A 26015-nucleotide genomic window follows, 5' to 3' on the forward strand; every position below is an offset into this window, starting at 1 on the left:
CTCTTGCTTCTTCCTGGGCTGCTCTCCCTTCATTGGCTCTCAGCCCCTTAACAGAACCAGCCACAGCTGCACCTTACCTACATCGGCCAACCCACCGCCCCTGAAGCCAGCCCACAGCTGTATATTATCAATGATAATTAACCCAGCTTCATTCCACTACACGAGATGATCGTCAGCCATCAGTGAAGTGCAGATTTAGAAAAACGCAGCATGATCTTAGAATATCTCATCAGAAGTATATTACAGTAGAGATGGGGAAGTAAAAAGAAGCAGAGAGACATCAACTGAAATTCTAAACATGTTGTTCAACTGTGTTCCAGAAAGATGAGGTACAACTGGGAAGGCACAGAACAACATTTTTTAGGATGATTAGCAGAACGGCAAGCCAGTTATTTGATGGGTCTAGGAGAATGTATGTTGTGTGGTCCAGGAAAGAAAATACTGAAAATGTTTGTAAGAGCTGTGTATCAACATACTGAAGGGGAAGTTAGGGGAAGGAAGAAAGCTTTTTAAAAAGCTTTATTTATGTATAATCTGGCTATGAAAATCCTTAGGTTGGGGGCTATAACAGCGGGACAGCACATAAAATGACAGAACTGCCCTCGAGCCACAACTCCAGTTATGGCATCAGAACTGGATAAGTCACCCAAGTCTAAGGAGAAAATGCACAATTTTTATTTTTTGCTTTTTATGCAGTAAATGTAATATGAAAGAATTAAAGCTGAACTGATTTGATCAGGTCATTTGTTAAGTGTGTGTATGCTGTACCCTGACTGTGCTGCTCTCATGGGATGACTGTGACATCCAGGCTGGAAGAGAGGAGGCCATCATCTAGTTAAAAGGGTGTGACTTAGCTTTTTCTATGGTTAGGCTGATGTAAGAATGGGTTGCAGGGCAGGAGGGTCTGGAACAGGAAAGCATAAGAAATACGTACTTGGGAGAAATGGATACAATGATCCCCTAGCTGACTGTTCCTTTCTCTGTTTTCTGTGAATCTGGGATAGGTACACTACTAATGATCACACAGTTTCTAATAATTAGTTTTGTGCTTAAAAAAAAGTGGGTTGTTACTCGTTGGGCCCTTTATGAGTTGCTAGAAAGAGAGTATTTTCTCAAAAAAATACTCTTATGCCTGCTTTTATGTGCATAGATCAGTAAAGCCCTTATCCAGTTGGCTGAAATCAACAGAAGTCCTTCTCTATGTTTTAAATGAGTCCAAGAGCAAATCAAAACTCAGGATATATATTTGGGTCGTTTGTTTTCTGGTTTTGAGGTTGACACAGAGTAGAAATAAAAGGGTTTGGGCAAAAGTCTGCTCACATTGATGTACTGCATTTTGCTTCAACTGCTCTTTTAAAGTCAAGATTATTCATAAAGTAGGTTTTTACTCAATGTCTGTGGTAGAGTTTTAATGTAGCACAAGGGCTCCTGCTTAAAAGGCAGTGAAGGTTCTACACTGTTACAATTCAAAATGTCCAGATTTCACTTAGGAGGTCAGTAACATTTTTGTGATAATTTTCACATTTTAAAATGTGAATGCTTTTCTGTTTAAGGTAATGGAAGTGACAAATCCCTGCCAGTATGCAAAGCTATGGTTGAAACAGCATATGTTGACTTCTTACTGGTGTGCAAAATTACATGTTATTTTTTTTACGTTTTATTTTAGAGTAAACCCACTATAAATAATGTAATTTTTAATGAATAACATCCAGAAGTGACAAGATGCTATTGAGCTATTGATCTACTGGTTTCCAGAATGAAACACATGTGAAAATTGAAGTTAACTATACAGGCAGGAATGGAAATCTTCAAATTAAAAATTTGGGGATGTTGGAATGTGTAAGTACGTGTTTACAGATTGTGTCACTAGCTGAATTCTGGTTTTGTTTTGTTTTTTTGTTTTGTTTTCTTCCAGTTTGCTCCCAGTATTCTAGAGGAGTATTTGCCATTTTTGGACTATATGATAAGAGATCAGTACATACCTTGACCTCATTCTGCAGCGCCTTGCACATCTCCCTCATCACACCAAGTTTCCCCACAGAGGGTGAGAGTCAGTTTGTGCTGCAGCTGCGGCCATCTCTGCGGGGAGCCCTCCTGAGCTTGCTGGATCATTATGAATGGAACCGCTTCGTCTTCCTGTATGACACAGATCGAGGTGAGTTGTGACCCAGCTTTCTTACCTTTTTAGTTCAAATTACTTTTGCAAGAACTGTGCATTTTTATATCATACTGAGAGCTTGGGGAGTCAAATTTTAAAGGGTCTTTGAGGTGAAGTACCTCTGGCTGAGTAGCTGTGTGGCTGAAGGAAGAATTCCTTTGTCTGCAAAAACTGGATACTGGATGCACATAGTATGTAATCGACCAGCCGAAGCCAGTGCTTGAAGTCTAGAATACTAAAACATTCTAACTAGTGTTAGTGAAACAAAGACACAGTTCAATAAGCAGAAATTTACAGCTCTGTTCACTCTTCAACTCACTTCATAAGTGACAGCAGTACAAAGAAATAGAGCGAACCAGCCACTTCTCTGCACCTGCGGTGATGTGAGCTGAGATGCGACTGAGCCCCTTGGGGCTCCCATGCTGTGGAAGGTCAAGGCACAGAGGCTCACTCAGTGTGAAGCCCTTAGGCTGCGGCAGAGAAGTGGAGGTAAGAGGCAGTACCTGCTAGGTGAGAGGTATCCATGGGGCAGCAGAGGGAGGGAGTGCTGCAGTAGCCCATCTTCTACTCCTTTCATCTGGAGTTACCTCTGATGGACTACACTTTTACAAAATTCGTAGCTTGTTACACAAAAGGCTATACTTCCTATCCACGTTCTCCATTCCACATCCCAGAGCATCTCAGAACCTTTTAAGTGGTAAAAACTGCAAGTGCATCACCACTCGGTGCTGAATTGAGAAGTAAAATCTCCTGTTAATGTTGTGTGTTCATTCTGCTGGCAAAGCCCTTTGCCTTTGTTTATGGAATAGGACTGAGCCAACATGGCTGAGCTTCTGTGAAAAAGGCAAGATTTTTATGTTGATGGCTTGTTTTCAGGAGGGAAGCAAGCATCATAGCTGTAGTCAAATAATTATTTTACTACAGCTTTTTCAATGTAGTTCCCCGTGTGGACAGTCTATTCTGGAATTAAAGTGGCTTTATTCCAGTATAATTACTCTGCAGTAGAAACAGGGAATTATACTGACCTAAATAAATCTGTTTATTTGATTATGACTATAGAAGTCAATTTTCTCATACACACAAGCACTAAATTTTAGTGAGTTTTTAGCTTGATATACTGCCTAAATACCTGAATTTAAATCAAAATGAGTAATGGAACAAAATGAAAGGGTTTATATTGTTCTGTAATTGTTGGGTTGTTTTTTAAATAAAGATTTATTTAATGTTTACAGTACCTACAAAGGAAGTTCTGGGAAGCATTATAGAATGTATTAGATACCTGGAAAGAGAAAAAAATAGCAAATTTAAGTGTTCCTACTCAAGACACAGTTAGGGATACCAACAAAACAAGCACATAATTACAGATGTGATCCTACAAGTTCAACAAATGGTTAAGAGAAGTGCACAATGTGCAGTCACCTTTCTCATCTAAATTCACATGCTTAATTAGATTGAGACATCATTTTTAAGCATGCAATATCACACCAAGGGCAGTTTCAGAAAGTCATCTGTAACAGAGTGGTTAATAAACGATTCTTATGGCACTGAACTCATCAACTCTGAACTCCTAAGTTTGTCTTTGATGAATAGATGACATTTGCCAGCTTGGATGCAGGGGGTGCTACACTGGATAGTCTCTAAAATTCCAAATAGGTTATGTGACTCAGTTTAATGCAGGAGAAAATAAGATTCAATATATCTTTAGATACTAAGATGACTCTAAAGATAACACCATTGCTGAATAATTTTCACTACCATTACATGATACAAAGTTTTAATGTGGAGCTGAGATATGATAAGAAAAAATAATATCATCTCTTACAGTGTAACTGGAAAAAGAAAAAAAAATATCGATCCTGAGTCACAGGGTTTCTGTCAGTGAGGCCAGAACTTAGGCATGTCCAGATTTTTGTCAGAGATCCTTCCTTTACATGCCAGATGTTTCCCTGCCTCTCTGAGCGGCCCCATCCAACCAAACTGAAGGAAGGGAACCCCCCTTAGCCTTTTGGTTTTGGTACTGGGCCTGTGTTTTGATCTTTGCAGCTTAACTGGGAAGCTATAAATAAGTTGTTATGGGGGAAGGTAAGTAATAATCATAAATTCCAGCCAGACACAGTAGTTGTTTGTGAAGAAGGCAGCATTTAACAGCTATCAGTATTGTGGAGGGCGTAAGTCCTTAGCAGAAGGTGTCATGACAGGATAGACTTGTGCAAACCTTCAGCAGCAGTGGTGACATGCTGTGGTGGGCAAATACATTTTCAGACCTGCTTTCTCGGCCTTTCCATCCTGCTTGCTTCTTGGTTCTGTTGCATGCAGCTCAGTTGCTGCTTGCTCTTAGGTTGTCAACAATTAAATCCTGTTATTAAGGTAGGTTTCTTTGCTCTGTCACTCCATTCATCTCTTTGACAGCCCCTCAGCTCCCTGCAGAACCCCTGTCTCTGTTACTGGGGGCATCTATGTTAACATTTCAGTTCAAGTCAGGAATGCACTTCTGTCACATCTCTCCAAGTCATTCCCATGTACTGCACTTGGATTTACACCATGTAGTAGTCTTGGAGCTCACAAATTCTGATGAGGTGGTGGCTTCAGCTCTTATGTTAAATCTCCATTTCTGATGTTCTGCCAAACTTGCAGTCTGGAAAATCACTGTCCTGTGGCAGGATGGAGATACTAGGGAAAATGGCAAAGTTAAAAAATGAATTCAGTCTAGAAGAGAACATTACAGGAAAGGAGAACCATGTTTTGCAAAAGATGTTAGACCTAAGAGAAGAATGAAGAAAAAATCAGCTTATTATTTGACAGGGAAAGTGAGCAAGTAAAGAGCAACACAGAAGGCTAAAGCCTCAAGGGTCCTTTGTTTCAATACATTCTTCTTCATCTTACCCTCCTTCCATAAAAAAGGTTTAATTATGACCCACTGCTTAATACTACTAATATTAACAGCAAAGTGCCAGGAACACAGACAGAACAGGGAAAAACCAGGCTTACCTCAGTTATGCAAAATATAGTGGGAAAGGGCTGAAATAAAAACCAGGCCTCCTTGAGATATCCGGGGGAAAGGGAGGTCCAGCAGGGGTGAACTGCTCAGTTAATATTTGATGTCACCTCTAAAGGGACCTAAGTGACAGAATCAAATGAGTAGACCAGAAGAACATTTAGTTTATATGTGCTGTTTTATTGTGTTTGAGAGATACGTCTTTTAAAAAGAGGCGTACAATCAAGTGAAGCCCTGCATCTGCAAACCCACAGGATTTTTGACCTAGCGCAAGTATGCCGACAGTGTGGTTTTGCTAGTTGGTGACAATATTTTCTAGCACCAGAAAGCAGAATTTGAACCATGAAACCACAGAAGAAGGCTGGAGAATTTTGTGTGAGAAGCTGTTTAAGAATAGAATCATTGAATCATTTAGGTTGGAAAAGACCCTTAAGATCATCAAGTCCAACCATTAACCTAACACTGCCAGTCCACCACTAAAACATGTCCCTAAGCACCGTGTTTACATGTCTTTTAAATACCTCCAGGGACAGTGACTCAGCCACTTCCCTGGACAACACTTTTGGTGAAGAACTTTTTCCTAATACACAATGTAGAATTGAGAGGTGCAAGAATCGCACATACAAGAGGTTAGTGTTAGTTTTCCACTTTGTTTACAGTCTTGCTGAGAGCTGGAATGGCCGAAGTTGCTAGTAAAACTGCGGGGATTACCCAGAGCTAAGGGGTCCCAGGGTGGAGAGTGGGAGAGGGGCTGTGGAGCAGTGTGGGACACCAGGGAGGATGGTGGGCAGCCAGCTGGAAACTGTTTTCACAGAAGTTCAGCAGCCATTTAAATTCAACCGTGCTTCCCAGCAAGAGTTTTCAGTTCCTGACTGTGACTAAAGAGTGGTAGCAGGAGGGGTAGAGCTACCAGCTGGCCTAGCAGTTGGCTCACCGGAGGCAAGGTCTGTAAACTAGTTATAGTTCTCTAGAAATTAGGCATCATATGTGAGCCTGTTAACGTACCTTGTTGATGCTTTTTTTCCCTTTGCTCCTTGTAATTACGTATTTCTCATTAAACCAACTCAGTCATGGTTGCAGGTGAACAAAATCAGCTTGCTGTGCACAAGGTAAATTTAATTTTTTCACGTCTGGATAGGGGTTTTATAGCAACCCCTTTAAAGTTGAAACCATTCTGTTTTACAACAATCTAAACCTGCCAGAAGGGTTATACAAGTCCTGATGGCCTGTTTGAATTAGTCTTACAGTACATAGAGTTGCAATCTCCAAGCTTTTGTCTTTGAGGACTTGTGGAGGATTGGTGAGTCCCAGATGTCTGGAGAAAGCAAAAAAGTTACAGGAAATTTGTATCTCTTCCTCTTATTTTGAGATAGATTATAGAGTTGGTTATTTACAGTCAGTTTTCAGGCTAATCTAATTTTCTCCTCTGATAGAGTAGCTGGCCCAGCAGTAAGCAGTAAGTTTGTTGTATCCATCATTAGACTCCAGTGATAGAGCCTCATGCCTGACATTCTCCCAGAAAAAAATAGAAAACAGACATTCAACTATAGCATGGTATCTTGAAAATTAGAAACCATAGCCCCAAAGTTGTTATTAATGAATTTTTTAAGCATAAGAGCAAATCTCAGGTGAGGTGCAAGGGATTTGTCTTTGCTCTGGTCTAGTGAACCAGCAGTGTGAATTTCCATGATAGCACAGAGAACTGCGCTTCTGGGTAGCCAACCTGGCTAAGGTAAGAGTGATAAAAGATGGGTTTGGAGTTGAAGGTGACCTTGCTAAATATAATCATAGATTCATAGAATCATACATTTATTTAGGTTGGAAAAGACCTTTTAAGATCATCAAGTCCAACCATTAACCCAGGACTGACTGCCAAGTCCACCACTAAACCACGTCCCTAAGCACCGGATCTATATGGTATTTAAACACTTCCAGGGATGGTGATTCAACCATCTCCCTGGGCAGCCTGTTCCAACTGCTGACCACCTTTTCAGTGAAGAAATGTTTCCTAATACCTGATCTAAAAATACCCTGGCACAACTTGAGGCCATTTCCTCTCATCCTGTGGCTGGTTGCCTGGGAGAAGAGACTGACCCCACCTGCCTACAACATCCTTTCAGGTAGTTATAGAGACCAGTAAGGTCTCCCTTGAACCTCTTCCTCTGCAGGCAAAACAACCCCAGTTCCCTCAGCTGCTCCTCATCAGACTTGTACTCTAGACCCTTCACCAGCTTTATTGCCCTTCTCTGAAAATGCTCCAGAACCTCAGTGTCCTTCTTGTAGTGAGGGGCCCAAAACTGAAACACAGGATTTGAGGTGCAGCCTCACCAGTGCCCAGTACAGGGGGACAATCATTTCCTTAGTCCTGCTGGCCACACTGTTTTGATACAAACCAGGATGCTATTGGCCACTTTGGCCACCTGGGCACACGGCTGGCTCACATGCAGCCGGCCATCAACCAGCACCCCCAGGGCCTTTCCCACCAGGCAGATTTCCAGCCACCCTTCCCCAGGCCTGTAGTGCTGTGGGGGGCTGGTGTGACACAAGTGCAGGACCAGGCACTGAGCCTTGTTGAACCTCATGCCATCAGCCTCGGCCCATGCGCCCAACCTGTCCAGGTGCCTCTGCAGAGCCTTCCTGCTTTCAAGCAGATCAACACTCCTGCCCAACTTGGTGCTGTCTGCAAACTTCCTGAGGTTACACTTGATCCCCTCATCCAAATCATCCATAAAGATATTAAACAGAACTGCCCCCAGTGCTGAGCCCTGGGGAACACCACCTGTGACTGGCAACCAAGTGGATGTAACTCCCTTCACCACCGCCCTTTGGGATCGGCCAGCCAGCCAGTTTTTTACCCAGCGCACAGCACACCCATCCAAGCCATGAGCAGCCAGCTTCTCCAGGAGAACTCTGTGGGAGACGGTGTCAGAGGCTGTGCTAAGGTGCAGGGAGACAACATCCACAGCCTTTCCCTCATCCACTAGGTGGGTCATCTTGTCATAGAAGGAGATCAAGTTCATCAAGCAGTGCCTGCCTTTCATAAACCCATGCTGGCTGGGACTGATCCCCCAGCTTCCCTGCACGTGATGGCACTCAGGAAGATCTGCTCCATAACGCTCCCCAGCACTGAGGTCAGGCTGACAGGCCTCTAGTTCCCCGGATCCTTACTCCAGCCCTTCTTGTAGGTGGGTGTGACATTGGCTACGACAACAGTCTCCTGGGGCCTCCTCAGTTAGCCAGGGCTGTTGATAAATGGTGGCGAGTGTCTTGGCAAGCTCCTCTGCCAGCTGCCTCAGTACCCTTGGGTGGATGCCTTCCAGCTCCCCCAGACTTGTGTGTGTCTAAGTGGAGCAGCAGGTCACCAATTGTTTCCTCCTGGACTCTGGGGACTTCATTCTGCTCCTCCTCATCCCTGTCTTCCAGCTCAGGGGGCTGAGTACCCTGAGGGTAACTGGTCTTGCTATTAAAGACTGAGGCAAAGAAGGCACTGAGCACCTCTGCCTTCTCCTCATCCTCCCCCTGTTCCACCGCATCCAATAAAGGCCGGCGATAATCCTTGGGCCCCTCCTTTTGTTCCTAATCTATTTGTAGAAACATTTCTTGTTATCTTTTATGGCAGTGGCCAGCATGAGTTCTGGGCTTTCAGCTTTCAAATTTTCTCTGTGAATAAACCTATGACATCCCTGTAGTACTGAGTTGCCTTCCCCTTCCTCCAGAGGTGGCAAATTCTCCTTTTTTCCCCTGAGTTCCAGCCAAAGCTCTCTGTTCAGCCAGGCCAGTCTTCTTCCCCGCCAGCTCATCTTTCAGTACACAGTGATGGCCAGCTCCTGTGCCTTTCAGACTTCCTTCTTGAAGAATACCCAGCCTTCCTGGGCCCCTTGGCCCTTCAGGACTGCCTCCCAAGGGACTCTTGTCAACCAGTCACCAAAACAGGCCAAAGTCAATTCTCCAGAAGTCCAAGGTAGATAGATCAAGAAAATGAAATATGATAAAGATGGTACAAAGGATAAACTTGGAAGGGAAAAATCAGAGGTATGAACACAAAGTGCGTGGTAACTGGCTCAGCAGTCATATCATGGGAAATGTTTCAGGGGTTGTGAGCCTTAAGTCCAGAACGTCATGCTGTCTCCAATGAAGTAGGTGTTATTTTGGAATTTTTGAAAAAGAATGTTGCAGGTGAGAAACAAAAGCTGAATATTGTGCTCTCCCACCTGGCTATGTTGCTGTGTCACGTGTTTGTATTTCTACTGCAACAGAAAAGACAAAAAAAAATGTAGTAAACTGGGCAAGTGGAATGGGATCGAGTGGATGAAGTACACAGAGGACAGGATGGTGGCAGCACTGTGTTCTACCACTCTCCTTGTCCTTTGAAAGCACTGGGTTCTATGTTCACAGCTATATCAAGGGCCTTCGATATGAGCGTGGCACAAGGATCAGGCATTTGTTGCTGGAATGGCACTGAGCACCACATACAGGTATCACATATGTAAGTTTCAAAGGTCCAGAGGAGAGGAAAATATATATAAAAAAAAATAATCATGAACTGTGAGAAAAATCTTCAGGAATTGCATTTTGTATTCTAAGACTTTTAAAGAGCAAAGAACAATTCTTCTTTGTACCCACTGAGAGCAAGTCAAGAATTTGAATTATTTTACAGGAAAGCAGATCTAAGGTTTTATTAGGAAAATTATATTTCAAGAAAGTTAGAATAATATGAGAAGATTGTGGGGATTCTTATCCACTAGAAGTTTTAAGGACAAAGTTAGAAAATATCTGCAGTGGTGATTTGCTTTGCTACATCCCACCTTAGATGGTCTTCTATGTCCCCTCATGATTTGTATTTATGTAATTTTCATGACCTCTCTAGGAAACTGGGAATGGCTTCTTAACAGTACTTGGAACACTGAAAAGATAATTGTCTACTATGGAGAAACTTTCAATAATATATTATTGCTATTCAATTATATATATAGCCTTTGTAAAACATTTAGTATGTTCTATTATTCAAAAATCAGATTAAAAAAATTCTAAGTGACTTAGATAAAAACACAGTAAAATCAGGTTGAAGGACTATAATTATAATACAGTATTCAATAAGTTAAGTTATCGTTAGCTGGGCATTTAGGAACTGCAGTAGCTGGCCATACATCAAGCTTTATTTGATATTTTTACTGCAGTTCTGAACAAATTTGTCAATGCCTTAATAATGAAGAGAGTAATAATATAACAGCAAGTTGGAAAGTTATTTCGATATTTAGCTTAATTGAAAGAGGTAGACATACTAAAGCCTGTAGTAATATAGAAATATAGCCTGCATGTTTATCTGCATAAAAACATTGAGTCAAGTCTCTTAGTCATGAAATAAGTTAGAAAGACCAAGTGTTGCTAATAAACAGCAAGTTAAAGATGAAGTTACAACACAGTACGACAAAAAAAAAAGGGTTTGCCACCAGTGCTGTTTAATTACTAAGTGTTTTCTGCACAGTCCTGTTAAGCCCAGACCTACATTGCTCTTACCTGAAACTGCTGGAATATCACAAGTATTACCATTGCTTCAGGTAAGCCTGAGAAACAACAGTTATGTGCTGGATCGTAGAGGTGGTTATGTTGGGAATCTGACTTTGTTCAACTGCAGTGATCCACTTGGTCTTGGCCCCTTTTTTCATTATGATCACCAGGAAGAATTTGGAAGGATTCCTACAGTAAGCATTTTTCATCCTACTGACCTTTGGCAAAATGTCCAAGAATAAAACAGAAACAGAAGTTTAGGATGTGTTCACTGAAAATGAAAGGTTCTTACCTGCATCATGCAGTTGCGTACCAGTTTTTTGTGAAACAAAGATCAGTGCTGTCATGACCTTGCAGATATATTGATATGTATTCCAGAATACAAACATCGTTCAATACCTGATCTCATAGTGTTTATTAGACTACTCTAACATCTGGCCTGTAGGCTTTAACTTTTCCTTATTTTGTGTCTTTACAACTGCTGAGATCAAAATCATCAGTGTTTTTACCATGTCAGAGTAGTTCCAGCAAGTTCAGTGGTCAAACTAGTTCGGAATTTCAGTAGCCAGAATACATCCCAGGAATAGGATGGTTCTTATGCTGTAGGTGAAGAGAAAAAATATCTTCACTAGATTCAATAACAAAGCTGTTTGTCTTCAGCAAACATTACCTAGGCAGTGAATCATGCCATACATTTTGGGATCCAAGTACCACTGTGTTTGTTGTGTACCAAAGTCATGTTGTAATTTTGTGTAGGCCATTCTGAACTGATACACAAAACACAGAGGAAATGTTGTTTTATGAAATATCAGTGAGTGTAGAAAACTGCGGTAAGTTTGTTAGCCTCCTTCATGTGATCTGCTGCTGTTTACACTCCGTAACAGTAAATTCCATGTTTTTAATGGAATAGACCAATGTGCTTTATCCATTGATACTTGATTTGCAGCAAATTTTGTTTTGCCGCTGTTAGCTCATTAATAATTATACCAGCAACATGCCAGCTTGTGCTCATCTCCTCAAGCAAAACAGCTTGGAAGTATAGGTAGTAAATACACATGTGAGACTGAGGTGCAGCTGGATCCTAACTTACCGTCAGTAGTGAAACTGTAACTTTCCATCTTTCCCTTGTCTTGCTACCAAACAGAAGTAATAATGATAAACCAGCAGGGTCATTGTGTAATTCACTACACATGAAAATCTTCAAAAGCTTTCAGACTGCTTCATTAAATAAGACTACCGCTCTTGTTGATTGAAATGATTGAACATTAGATCAAGGTTGAAATTAACAGAAAATACGGGTATGGAAATCAAAAGCTGATCATCAAGTGTATAGATGAGTCCTCTGACTTTGCTGTTCCATGTAAGATGTGGATCAAACTAAGCTGCATCTGAACCTTTCTGGGTGTTTTGTTCATCTAGCTAAACACTCAGAAGATGCAGCACAGGCTAATATGCAAATGCCATAGAAATATATAAATCAGAAAACATTAAATAAACTACTGCTCATTATATTCCTAATCTGAAGAATTTTCTTTCCTTTATTTGGGTTTCGTGGATGCCATGGAAAAGACAAGAGATTGAGGGTAATTTTAAATATTGCTTTCCATGTTGCCATGCCAGTGAATCAGCTTTGCCCTTTCTAATGATTTGTTTGTGACAGTGTTACGGAATCCGTACAGCTAAGTTCTTTTCTCAGTAGCAGTTATCTCAGGTTTGCACATGTGTAATTCAAGAGTATGCCTGTAGCTTCTATATGCTTTTATATTCTAACATCCTAATGTAAATAACATTGCTACTTCCAGTGGCTTGTTCTAATAACATCAGAGCAATTGCATTTACAGAACCTGGCACAAACTGTTAATTTGTTGTTACTTGCAGATGTAACAGATTTTTTAAAATGGAAATGTCATTTTTAGCTGTTACATGCATTCTGTATTTAGTTGAGAGAAGGACAGTGCGGTCTGTAATTCTGAATATCTGTTTCCATTTATTTAAGAGCTTTTCCAAAGAAGGAAGTTATACTGCATTTAAGAAATGAAATGATTTTATAGTATTGCACTGTTTCTGAAAAAAATAAAAAATAAAAAAATCCTGTATTGGCATTTTTACTCAAGATTGTCTGCACACCACTGTTAAGTTCAGTTGCTCTTATGAATTACAAGTAGCAGCTCTAGCGCGTACTGTACCTATGTTAGTACATACTGCTCTGAGTAGCAATTTTAGTCACTTGCCCTGTACAGAGAAGCCATAGTAAAGGGTGGGTTCTATAGTGTAGGAACTGTATGTTGTAAAAATTGATTTTGTGATTATCTGATCCAAAATAAAAGCAGGTCGTTTTATACATACTAATGGGACTTACATGTATCTTTTCCATGAATTAAATAAAATACTTCCAGAAGACGAAGCATTAAGCAGAAATTTCTGTCGTGGTTTACTGATATTTAGCTTTCATATTAATCTTTAGGATAGACTCTGCCCTTCCTTACATGTATCTATATCAGTGGTATGACCATTGACAAAACCTGCAAAAAACTGTCTATAGTGAAGGGACTATGGCAGCCTTACATCAGCATAACCAAGAGCATCTTTTCTAAGTAGAAGGCTGTCGTCCTCCTATGTTACCACTACGCATTGGTCAGTAATAACACTGCAGACAGTTGATAGATACAACATCCAGCAGTGTGGACCTCCGAAGGCGGCCTTGAAAAGACTCAGACGAGGAAGCCAGCCACACATCCAAATGCTTATGCTTTAGAAATTTCTTTCAGTATGGACATCTGAGTCCTGCAGCTGCTGTACATAGCCTTTTATATGGCCACAGGTGTTGGCTTCAGTGCTGGAGCACAGAGTGGTAGCAAACAAAGGGGAGTATAGTCGATGCTGCCAGAGACCAGTCGTAGTGCCAATTTAATACTGAATGTAAAACAAATACTTGTGCCAATTTGTTTCTAAATGCATTTTTAGTTAGAAAAATTAGCTTGTCTTTTGAAAGCATTATCTATGTGTGGATGAATGTTCCAAGTTTTAATGCAGTATAAAGCAGGCTTTTAAAAAATCAAAATAAATAAACAGAATATAGACTTACAAATATCAAAACCTACTATTCTATTGTTTAAGCTTTTATTTAAAAAATAATCAAACTGTGTTAGACTAATTTAATTCTTTATGATCACTCTTTGGCATATTTTGTGAGACATTTGTCCCTTACGGTAGTACCTCTCTGGAGCTGCAGCAGGAAGTAAAGGTAATTCAGCATTCGAGTATGTTACGAAGTAAATTTATGTTTGTATTCAGGGGTATTTCTGGAGTTTCACATTCTTAATTCAGCTGATTGAACTGTCATTTTATCATGTATGCAATCTATAATTTTAGGACTACATTTTCTGCTTCTGTGAAGAACGCGTATTCAGATTGTCACTATTTTGAGATGCATTTTGCCTGTAAATGGAGTATATTTTAGGCATTTCCCTCATTAATTACAGCTGAATCCTATTTGCATACATATTTATACAAATAATTTGTCTTTGGTCAATTCCAAAAGGAGAGGTGGAAGTGTAGAGAACCTTTTAAAATGATTGACTACTTATCACAGTACTACAGGTGCTATTTCTGCCTCTGTACAAGGAATTTCCTGCACTAGTATTTACAGATAATAGCATTAACAGCTGCTTCTGTTAGCAGAATTACTGTGAATATTTGAGATATTTAGCATTTTGCAACTGGAAAGAGAGTTACCAAACGGTCCTTCAGTCCTAAGGACTCAAAATGCCTTTTTTACTACTACCTTGGTGGGTTTTAATATTAATGCATACCTGGATGCTGCAGGAAGTTTGCCTGTGGGCAAGGGACTTATATTTTGTTCCAGTTAGACTGCAGATGGCAAACAGAACATTTAATATAGTTTTGAAAATCTGGATATAGTAAGTGATGAAAGATGTCACTGAAGAGAGGAGTTGTGAATGCAAAACTGTGGTTGCTAGTCTAGATGCCTGAGACAAATATGCATTTATGTTAATTTACCACTGGGAAAAAAGAAAAAAATTGTCCTGGGAGTAAAGACTTGTGTCCTAGATTTTTGCTCTCCTAATGGAGAGCCCAGTCGGCATGGGACAGTTGTTACTCTGGAAGTTGTTACTATGGAAGGTCCCATATAGACACTTATTTCATAAAAGCTATTGGAGCTAATTTTCCTTGATAGAGAGTTCAGAGTAAGAAAACTATTAACAAACGTCAAGTGTAAGTACACATTACCAAATATTGATAGTATTAAGTCATGAAGACATAAAAATAATAAGCAACATTTTTTAAGTGAGATCTTCACAGAAGTTCCACATAACAGAGAAACCTGTTTGCAGATCCTTGTTATGAAATGGCTTGATTTGTATGTATGAAGTCAATTGGAAAGGAAGCAATTTACCTTGTTAGTAAATTTAGTAAAAGCAAGGCATTAAGATATCTCTGTACTTAAATCGATATTTCTGTTTTTAAATATATCCTTCCTGTAAAAAGCAAAGTACTGTCTTTTATTTAATGGGATGAGGGTAGTTTCAAGTAGGTCTAAATTATTCAAAATATTCTTAAGAAACTTGAACTACTGCTAGTGAAGTAAGGCTGCTTTGCCAAACTTGCATTGTAACCAGAGTTTACATGTAGTAGTATAAAGCAGGTCATGAACCTGACCCTTGAACAAAAGTGACTGATCCAAAAAAGGATGTGTCAAGTATGTTTGGGTGGGATCTCCTTTTGTTTCTGTTGATGGTGTGGATAGCTTTTAACAATTTTGTGTATGTGTGTATATATATGTCTGTGTATATATGCCTAATAATAATCTCCTAGCTTTGTCTAGATGAAGAAATCCAGTTGAAATCATTTTAAATATCAAAAATCTTCTTGTCTTAGAAGTTCAGATAATACCACTGAAAAATAGTCTAGCAGTAATTTTAGATTGTATTTTCTTTTCTCTATTTAATTTGTATTTTCATTCTCATTGAGCATTATTTTAAAACCAGACTTTTACATTGTTCAGCTAGTGTGTCTCAACATCTTCAATATTTTGTTTCAAAGCTATTCAAAGTGAAAAAATAATCTAAACTAGCCTTTTTCCATGAAAAGGATTTTGATGTTTATTTTTCAAAGAAGTAGAATTTTAGGGGAAAATGGCCAGCCAATTCTATCAAATAAGTGTTTTACTGGGAACAGAATATGCTTCCTCTGAAGTGTTTCTTTAAAAAAAATATTTTAAGATCAGTATGTCATTGTATATACCTTTTAAGTTGTGCCCTGTGCTAGATTGATTTCGCATCCAATTTCTCCTTATATAATCAAAGCGTTCTGCCAGTTATTTCCTAATACAACTACATGTTCTTGATCTTGAGGCAGAATGAAAATTCCTGTCCAGGTTCTGTGGGAAGACAGGGGTAATGTTCACAGTGTGCGTTTCTGTACAGGACTTGTATTATTCTGTGAAATATCCCAAAAACACCCTACTTGATGCACCCTTGTCATTTTAAAACTGTTCTTTTCCCTTTGTGAGAAGAGGAATTTTCTTACTCCTCTGTGTCAGAATATCCAATTATGGGTCCCTAATCCCATGTCTGCATCATGGGCTGTGTGCAGCAACTTTATCATCTGTCACTTCAGAAACTGATAGGACCTCTCAAAATTTAGCTTATCTATTTTGTTGCTCACATTTCCACTGCTCTAGGGAGGTTTCATTATCTTCAACTGCATTATCTCATGAGTCACCTCAGGATCTACTTCTGCATTTCTACTTTAACATATTTGCCCAGATTTATTTGCTTGATTCTGCATTTCTTTTCCTCTTTGATCACTTAGCATTGGCTTTTTTTCTACACCACCTTCTGCTCCTTTTCCCAACACTTTCCTATTCTGTCAGTCATTCCTGTAAGCCTGATTCATTTTCAGCCCTTGCACATTATTTGAGAACCTGAAAGCATCCTATTGCTTTCTGTTTTTATCTCTGCCATTCACAATTGTTACTGATTAAGTTTTTTAGCTTGAAAAAATTAAAAAACATTTAATATGACTTAAAATTCGTCTGTGGCTGCCATGGAGGAAAAAGTGCCGTTTTGTTCCCGGGTGAACAAATAATTATTAATACATTTTAACATACCAAAACTTCAGTTTGAATTAAAGGAAAGACATAAAAAAGAAAAAATAAACCCCAGATATTGGTTTATTTTTATGCTAAATCAGTTTAGAAAGAGAAAGAATTCCAGGTTTTATTTAATTGCTTTATTGCTGCTAAAAATGTGTATGGACTTCATGTGCATCTATCACCAAACAGCAAAAAAAGAGGCTCACCAAGTGTGTTATTTTGTATCCTGAAATGCACTTCCAGGCTACCAGACAAGAGTGATAATAGGATATGCATAGAGGTGCAGTATTTTGTCTGCAGCAAGAGCTGAATTCACAAGTAGCCTAAACGCCAAATTACATAATTTCTCCTCCCGCAAGTCAGGCGCGTTGTGGTGGTCACCGCACAGCTGCTGGCCTGGGTGGCATCCAGGCAGACACAGTCACAATCATCCCTTTTCATCTGGGTCATTCTGAATTCCCTCAACAGGAAATGGAACACAAGCAGAAAAGTTTTAAAAACATCCCAGACATGAATCAACAAAAACCCCAAACATCTGCTCATCAAAGCTCATCAGAAAACAGTGTATTTTATTTACACTACTCTTCTGGATGTACTGAGAATGCCTAATGAGGTTAGAGATCACTGGAAAATATTGCTGGTAGGAAGTGTCGATTTCATTTTTCTGATTACCGGCCTAATCTACCCACAATGTGTGAAATGCAATGTATCATACAGACTCTGCAATTTTGTAATGTATTTTAGCTGAAAGTGAGGTAGTTTTATTAAGTACACAGTTTGCATTAAATCCAAGCAGGCTAAAAAAAAAAGGTACAACATTTTAATTAGTGTTTTAAATTCTTTTGAAGATAAAATAATGCTAGCAAGTGTGAAAACCAGGATAATAGAAAGTGCAGTTAATGTAAGTGGATTCAGCAGAGGACTAAGGAACATTTTCCTGTATAAGGAAATGTGGGTTCGGATCCTCAGATAAGAGTACCTCAGCATAGCCTACTGACTGCATCCTGCACTGCCAGGAAATCAGGCCACTGTGTTTGAACGTCCAACATTGTACAGTTTTTCTGTTCCACAGGACAGATCCCATACTCTGTTCTCATTCAGGATTTATGAATCCATGTGTCCTTGCGAGACTCTTATTACTAGGGCACATCTAATTTCAGCTTTGTCCAGAGTAAAAACTCAGGTACTTACCCTTTTTTTCAGTGGTTGATATTTTTGTAGAGCTACAATCAAACTGTTACACAGGGAGGTGCTTAGCTCAAAGGTGGATACTGAGTTACCTGAGCTATTTCAGTAATTTCAGGGAGAAGTTCACCTCAGCTGCAATGAGCTTACAGTGGCTGTGACCTTGTCCTTGCAGATATCCTCGCACTTCTTTGTGCGTATCCAAAGGGAAACAAAATCTTTTGCAGGAGTAAAATTTGTTGGGGAGCAAAGGGAGTGTTTTAATTTTACTTGCCCACTGATGCTTGACTTTTTCAGGCTTTATTAAATGGTGCCTGTTACCTAGCATCAAAACACCACATAGTATTTCTTCTGAGGCTTTTCTGTTTGTGTTCATAGGAAAGCATCTTCCTTAGCAATGAGTGCTTTTAAAGGAAGCCACTGTAGCACCCTGGTCACTCTCTTAGAGAGTCAACTTGGAGATTATGCAGTTTTCTCAGTAAATTCCAGAAGAAGCAATACTTTCATAGTGTTGGTTTGGAGAAAGAGGACAACAGCACTGATGAATGACTGGAGCAGCTGTAAGTCACATAAGGGGTAATTATTTTTTGCAAGTGTGGAAGGGAATTTTATTCTGCATGTCTGCTGTGTAGCTACAAAATATTGCTGTCAATGCCAAAAAGGATAAACACCTGCTAAAAGAACTGTGGAGAGGATTATCTTTCTTTCTTGCACATACTCTTACGAAAACACACTACACTTTGGACCATATCCAGGTGGTTTTTTTCTGTTTCTCTCAGCATTTTTCTAGCCATTGAATCAATTGTTCACCCTCTCTGCCTGACCTGTGAAAAAGACATCTGCTATGTAGAGAGGCCAAGTATCAACATATGACATGCTTCAGTTACCTTGTGCCAACCTGGTAGGACAGAATGCTTGGGGTTTTTTTAACCGATCTGCTTTTCAGTTCTGTTACGTGGTTTTGTCACTGGAATGTGGGGCCAGTACTCTCTCCTGCTCCTTATCCTTCCTCAACAGGCTGGAAAGAGCTACTTGCTGATTTCTCTCCACCTGTGCAGCTGTAGTGATGCTCTGCCAGCAATGCTAATGCTCCCTTGCCGGTTTTTAAACATTCTGCCAAGTAGAGAGAATTAATAACAAGATCTGAATCATCTCTAAAGTAACCCAAATGCCCCTGTGTCCTATTCCTCCAGTATTATGTAATTTTTCAGCTCCTGTCCAGGATAATAAAAAGGATTTCTTATACCCCCAGAGCTAAGAAGTGGGTCAGGGTGGGCTGCACCATTTATTCAAGCTACCCTTTTGCCTTTGTGGCTCTAAACATTTAAAAACCTTTAGGCCAGATTTTACAGTCCATGTCGTGCTGCTCAGCTGGTGCAAAGTGGATGGACTCTAGCCAAAGCTGGCGAGTGGCCACAGCCTTCCCCTCGTGCCCGTGAAGGCAGCCGGGAAAGGGCAGCATGGTTCGTGTCCTCGCAGCCCGTCTGCAGTGTCGTGTGCGAGGCAGCCCAGCCCCAGGGCCCCGCAACCCCGTGAGGGGGAGCCCCAGGCTGAACTAAGCCCTATCTCTGCATGTGCTGGGTGGCATGTGGGGACATAGCTGTCATTGCCTCCTCTGAGTACATCCACGTTTAGAGTGGAGCTTTTGGGTTTTGGACTGGAAAACGTAAGAGTTAAAACAATTGAAGGGTTTAGTAGAGGTTAAGCCGATAGGGAGAAACTACTAAACCTGAATCATAGCTGATAATGTCTGCAATATACATGCCTAGTAGAACTTCAGCAGCAGCTTCCCACTGTGATGTGGGCTTAACTTATTTGATTCTCATTCTTTCATTTTGTTTCATCCTTTTTGCTCCATTGGCAAGTGGAATCAAAGGTCTTAAAGCATCAATATGAACTGTCAGAAGTGAATAGTGGAAGATGCTTTGGGATGACCATGCTCCGTCAGTACCATACCTTCAAGAACTGCTGACAAGCGTGCCTTTTGGGTTTCAAAAAAAGTGTTTCACTTCTGCTTCAATAGGAAAAGTTGGCCTTTAGTCTCTAGAGACCTCTGCAAGCTGCATGATGGTGTGCAGATCAGGGGCAAAGGAGCAGATCTTGCTCCAGTCAGCTGTGGCACCTGTTTCTTCTCCTAGCACCTTTCACTCGTGTTGCAGCTACTGGCAGCTTACTTTGGCTGGGTGTCATGCTTTCCTTCCCCAGTGCTCTGGGGAACATCTGCACAGCCGCAAGCATAGCCTGATATGCCCTGAGCTTCTCCCCTCCCTTCTGTCCTGTTTCTCTTCTACCACACATGTCAATCATAAACTTAATTCCATATTCAGATGGCATCCTTGCTTATCTCCAGCTCTCTGCAGTGCATTTAGTTTTCCCCTGGGTGTGAAGTCTTTGAGGCAGCAGTTCTGCAGTTCTTTGTTTCTATTTCTGCAGCCTGCATCTTCTGTCTACCCTTTGGAAGAAGGACAACAGTAACTGCCTACAAGGGCATCCCTGCATACACGTGTGGAGATTCTGAGCTCGTACTGTTAGTGTGGTAAAAGGCAAACCTTGTTACAGAAACGTAAACATGCTCTAATTCTTTGCCATCCACTTTTCAGTAGCCATGCATGGGCCTTGTCCTGCCCTGAGCGTGTGAGTTGCACATATATACCACATCACATTCCTTTTTACCACATCATATAACCACTGCTTTTATTAATAAGGGGTTGTTTCACAGTGGCTGTGATGATAACAGAGTGGTTGGTGGCAATGAACTGACCTCAAGTGCTGCTTAAAGCCCCAGTGGAAAGTGTGAAAGAAAGAAGACATCTTTTTAGATAAGTACCTGCCTTCTTTGTCCTGACCAAAAAAGATCACCTGGTTTGATGCACCCATTGAAAGAATCTTCTTATTTTTTTCAAGGACCATCTTCCATCTATTGCACTGTTAATACATTAATTCAACAAATTAATATCTGAAAGAGCTACCTGATACAAGCCACTAAATTCCTTTCAGTTCTCTGCTCTGTTTGTAGTAAAGAGGCAGTTTCTGAAGGCCTAAAAGTTATCTGGCTTGTAAAGAAAAATCCAATCTCTGGCAGAGGCTGGAGTTATAAAATTTGACCTACTTAACAAAAAATCCTATTAGATGGATTTACACATGCCTCCCTAAGATCAGACTGTCCAATAAGAATAGGACCTGAAGCCTTTTAATTGGACCTGAAGCCTTAAAGCTGTTTAATGCTGTCAAGTTTTTTTCCAGGTTATTTTCCTTGCTTCTTTCAAATTCTGGTGCTAAAAACAATGGAAAATATAGTCTGAGCCATATGGAACTTACATTTTGGAATATCATCATGCCTAACCACTAAATCTGTTACATTACAATTTGCTGTAAACAAGAAAAAAACCCTTTAATCTTTTCTTTTGCCATAACTAGTTACATGAGCCTCTTCACAGGCTATTCTGAGCTCTGAAATAGTCAGTTCTCATTTTAGCTTGCTGTAGTCAAAACCATTTTTTCTTGAATTCATACTGCTTCATCTCACCCCCATGCCACATGACTATTTCAAGGAAACAGTACTGAGTGGTTTATTTATCTTTTTTTCTTGAGTATTTTGCTTGAATAGTTAGGTGGTTTTGTGAAGCTCTCAGCACTCCTTTCTGTCCAAAAAGGAAATTTCTGTCCCTCTTGGTTGTGGAAAAGAGTTTGTGAACCCAAACACAACAGTAGTTCAGAAACTAAGGGACAAAACAAAAATCCAAATACATATTTTTATCTTTAAATCCTTTTTTGTATTGGGTGGGGGGTGGGGGGTGTTGTGGGGTTTTTTTTTAGTTCCAAACAATTATTTTAAAGGGGTTTGGGCTTAGCCAAACCTTGGTTAACAGGGTCCTACCAAAACATAACCCAAACCAACCACAAAAAACAAAACCCTGCAAAAGATCCTATGAAATCCACAACTGCTAATAGTTTGATTCACTGGGATTATCCCTTGCTCCCTTGTTTTCCTGGATTTCTTCTTATCTTTTAGATAATAATGTTACTGTAAATGGGAGATACGTTTGCCAGAATCCTGGTACCTCCTTTGCATAGCTGTCACAATTTCCATAACCTGGGCAGAAGAAGCAAATGCATATGCCAACCTGGCATAACTAGTGAATTTTCTTGCTGTATTCCCAGCAAGAGGGACTCAGAGAGTCACCTTTGACAAAACCTGGCAAGATGTTTTCTCCATGAAGTGTCAGCGATAGTATTTCTGGGCCCTGAGCAAACACTTTTTTCTCCAGCACCCTACAACCTAAGCAAAAGGAGAGGACATTACTATCTTGGGCATATTGAGGTCTTGCTGGTTATGAGCAATATTGGTACAGTGTGTATTGCAAAGCGGAACAGTTTACTGTCTAGGTACTAAAGTAAGGATTTCAATTCAGCATTGTCATTTCCTGTGTTCTTTATATGAAAGCTTATGGGGAGTCTTTGACAGAGAAGATATATATATATATATTTAAAATCTATAGTAATAAATATGTACTGGCCATAGCAATAAGCTTTCTCTGTCCTTTAGTTTTTAAAAATGATTGTGGATAACTCTAAGAGGACTAGATTCCCAGCTGTCATCAAAAGCAGCAAAAAAGGCATCTATGCATTTATCCTCTGAAGGCTGGCTCCCAAGGCTCCCGTCTGACATGACTGCTGTGCCAGGAGCTTGCAGCTTTTGCTGACCTCAAGCTGGGGAATCCCCATTGAGGAAAGGTTGGTTTCACAGACTTCGGATACAGCCCAGAGACTCCTTCACTTATCATTAAAAAAATATGTGTGTACATCTGTGTGCGCACGCATCCATGTGCCTTAGACTTTATTTTGCCCTGTATCTGCAAACAGAAATGCTCCATAGAATTTCACCTCAGCTTAGATTGAGTTGGCTAAGTCAGGCTGAGAACATACCTCTTTTCCATATGATACTTCCTGTATGTTTTAGTCTCCATAGACTTGAACAGTAATTGTATCTATTAGAATGGTGCAAATGGAAGGTAAAATGTTATAGGTCTGAATTAAAGCACTTCACACAAGTTTTGCATTTAGTTGTCATAAATGATCATGAAAATACAAGGCCTTGTATAGTCCTCATTCTTCAGCCCATTGAGGTTTACAGTACATTCGAGAAGTGGGTATTGACCTTCATATGGTGTTGGTCAATGTTATCTCTTAAAACACTAAAATCTTAGACTCATCTAAACAGAAGTGGATATATTCTTATTACCTTTCTCCACATGGATTATTATACTGTATATTAAAGTATATTAATTTAGCTTGGCTTTACTTTGAGTCATACATACACTTGAATTTTCAAATAGGGTATTTGAAATGAAAATAATGTATTAAAGATTTCTGGTGAGACCTAATGGATTTATAAAAATAGAAAACTCCAAGTATGAACACATAAATATTTATAGTGAATGTACTTATCCCTGTTTATATTTTACGTGGCATAATCTTACTGTCATAGGATTAGGTTTGGTCTGCCTCTGGTATGTGTGACAGGAAATTTAGAGCAGCTCATATCAATCAATGTAAAACACAGTATGCAATGAGTTAATATCAGCACTAAAAATGTGAAAGCTTTTTAATGCATGACTAATGTATGCATATGCCTTGCCCTTCTGAATTAAAAGGACCATTTGGGGCTGAAAAGTAAATCCTAGCTGAATTGTTTTCGAGTTAATAAAATAGGGGGAACAAAGCTTTTGAAACACTTTGTGATTCATAGATACACTTCATAGAGCGCACACGGAAGTGGCTGTTCCTTCAGCCTGATTTCTGCTTTCACTGGTACAGATGAAAATCAGGAGTATGTCCAGCAGTCAGTGGAGCTGCCTGGGGTAGGATGAGAACAAAATGAGGAATTCGTAGTCACAACTGTGTAGCAAATATATAGCAATGATGGATTATTTCTTTGTGGACTATGACACAGCTTGAATGAACAAAAAATAGTAGTTCCCTATAAGCAGCTGATTTTTTATTTTTTTTTTGAATGCTGAATGCAGGTAGAGCCACTGTTTGCCACTGCTCTTACACAAACAACTGGAAAAGTACAAAGAAGTTGTACTGGATATGAAGATGTTTTACAACGATCTTTTCAGTTTAATGATTGGAACACAGTAGTTTCCCTTTTTATAAAGGAAAATATACGTCTCTGTAACTGCTGACAGACTACCTGATAGAAAACTAATGGGAGAAATGTATACCAGAGGCTTCCTGAAATACTCTTTATTTGCGGCTAGTAATCTTTGATAAAATTTAGACTGATTCAGATTAAGATACTTTATTGTATGTCAGTTTGAACTATTTCATCTTTCAATGACTAGTAACATATTTAATTTTTTTAGCTAATAAATGATGGATGACTATGGGTTAAACAGATCAATCTAGATTTTAATTTCTGCTGTTTCTTTCCAACTGCTGTTAACTCCCCTCAGTGTTACATTCATATAGGTTAATACAATGGTTATATTTGATTAACAGTGAACATTGCAAGTTACTATCTGGTGCTAGTAACATTTAATAATCCATTTAATTTATCTTTTCCTTGCTGTTCCTTGTCCTCTGCAAATTATCTAACTCTTACTTTTGATCCTTAGCAAAAAAAATGCCACTGTATTTCTCTTCTAAAGGATCAGATAATACAGACTACAAACTGACACTTAATTCAAACTGATTAAAATGCAGAGGACAGAAGTTTCACTCAAAGATAGAATTTAATAGCCAACAGAACTGCAATTTAGTGAAAGGAGAGCAAAAGAAGAATGTCAAACCATTATTTTTGTTTGATAAAAAGATCAAAAAATAGCTGCTAACAAGATGGAGAAATTAAGAATCAGAAATTCATAAAGACAATTACTTAGAACACTATTTTAAAGTTTCCAAAGAAGGTTTCAAGGTGCAGAGTCCTAGGCTCAGAAAATGCCTAGCAGGATGAAGCCAGATGTTGGCAAATGTAAAACGTTTTAGCTATGGGACTGTCAAGGTTTTGCTAGAGGGAAAGGAAGCTACCAAGCAAATCCCCAGGGATAGATGGCTTTAGATTTTATTCAGTGCCTTTGAAATGATTCAGAGGAAATAACACAAGTTATCTAAGAAAAAGAATAAATAAAGCTATTGTTACAAGAGGCCAGGTATTCTCTATCTCCATGTGAGTGCATATGAACAAAGATACAGTAGATCTATAAATATTACAGATTGAAATGGCCATGGAAAGGTGACCATTTCAAAACTCATGAAAAATTTTGTATATAGTTTTGAACTTATACCAGGAAAATGACACTTAGAGCATACTGCTGAAGGCAAAAATACAGTGTACTTCAATTATCAGTTAGAAATTTCTGAGAGTTACAATATCTTGAGTTATACTAGTAAAGCCAAAGAACAACTGTTAGACAACTCATGTCATATTTTAAGCCAGTATCTGAACATTAGCAACTATGATAAAACTGACAGAGACTGTAATTCATAGCAACTGCTTTTTGGCCTGTTTATGAAGCAGCTGGTGTTGCATATGGTAAGAGGTAGGATCATAGACTGGACTTTGTTTTGTTCAGTGTCAAGTATTATATGCTGTGAAGTAAAAACAATGGAAATGACTCTCCAACAAAATGAGACAAAGCTTGTCTCTCAAAATTCTCTGGCCGAAATTTCTGTGGGATAATTTGTCCGATTGTATTCAGTGTGGTAAGGCTGTGGTAATTTATCCCAGGTGACAGGAGGCCTTAGAACTTTTAAGATAACCAATAAAAAAGAAGGTATTTTGGTAAAACAAGCACAGAGAAGTAATCAGTCTTTAACTCCCAAAGGAGACAACAAGGCAAGGTGTGCTGCTGGACTTTGTACTCACAAAGAAGGACAGGTTGGGGATATGAAGGTTGGGGGCAGCCTTGTCTGCAGTGACCATGAGATGATGAAGTTCAGGATCCTGCATGGAGGAAGCAGGGCAATAAGTAAGATTGCAACCCTGGACTTCAGGAGCACTGACTTTGGCCTCTTCAAGGACCTACTTGGAGGAATCCCATGGGTTA

The 26015-nt window shown here is 39.6% G+C and overlaps 1 protein-coding gene across 3 annotated transcripts in view; it reads left to right on the plus strand.

Annotated features, from left to right (window-relative positions):
* The window catches only part of GRIA4 (glutamate ionotropic receptor AMPA type subunit 4), a 240367-nt gene that overhangs the window by 77150 nt on the left and 137202 nt on the right, over positions 1-26015 (plus strand). For all 3 annotated transcript variants that reach the window (XM_056329584.1, XM_056329585.1, XM_056329586.1), the window contains exon 3: positions 1916-2155. In XM_056329584.1, coding sequence (XP_056185559.1) covers positions 1916-2155 — 240 coding nt within the window. The remainder of the gene's footprint in view (positions 1-1915; positions 2156-26015) is intronic.

The sequence above is a fragment of the Falco biarmicus genome, chromosome 2 (assembly GCF_023638135.1).
Source record: "Falco biarmicus isolate bFalBia1 chromosome 2, bFalBia1.pri, whole genome shotgun sequence".
Classification (NCBI taxonomy): Eukaryota; Metazoa; Chordata; class Aves; order Falconiformes; family Falconidae; genus Falco; species Falco biarmicus.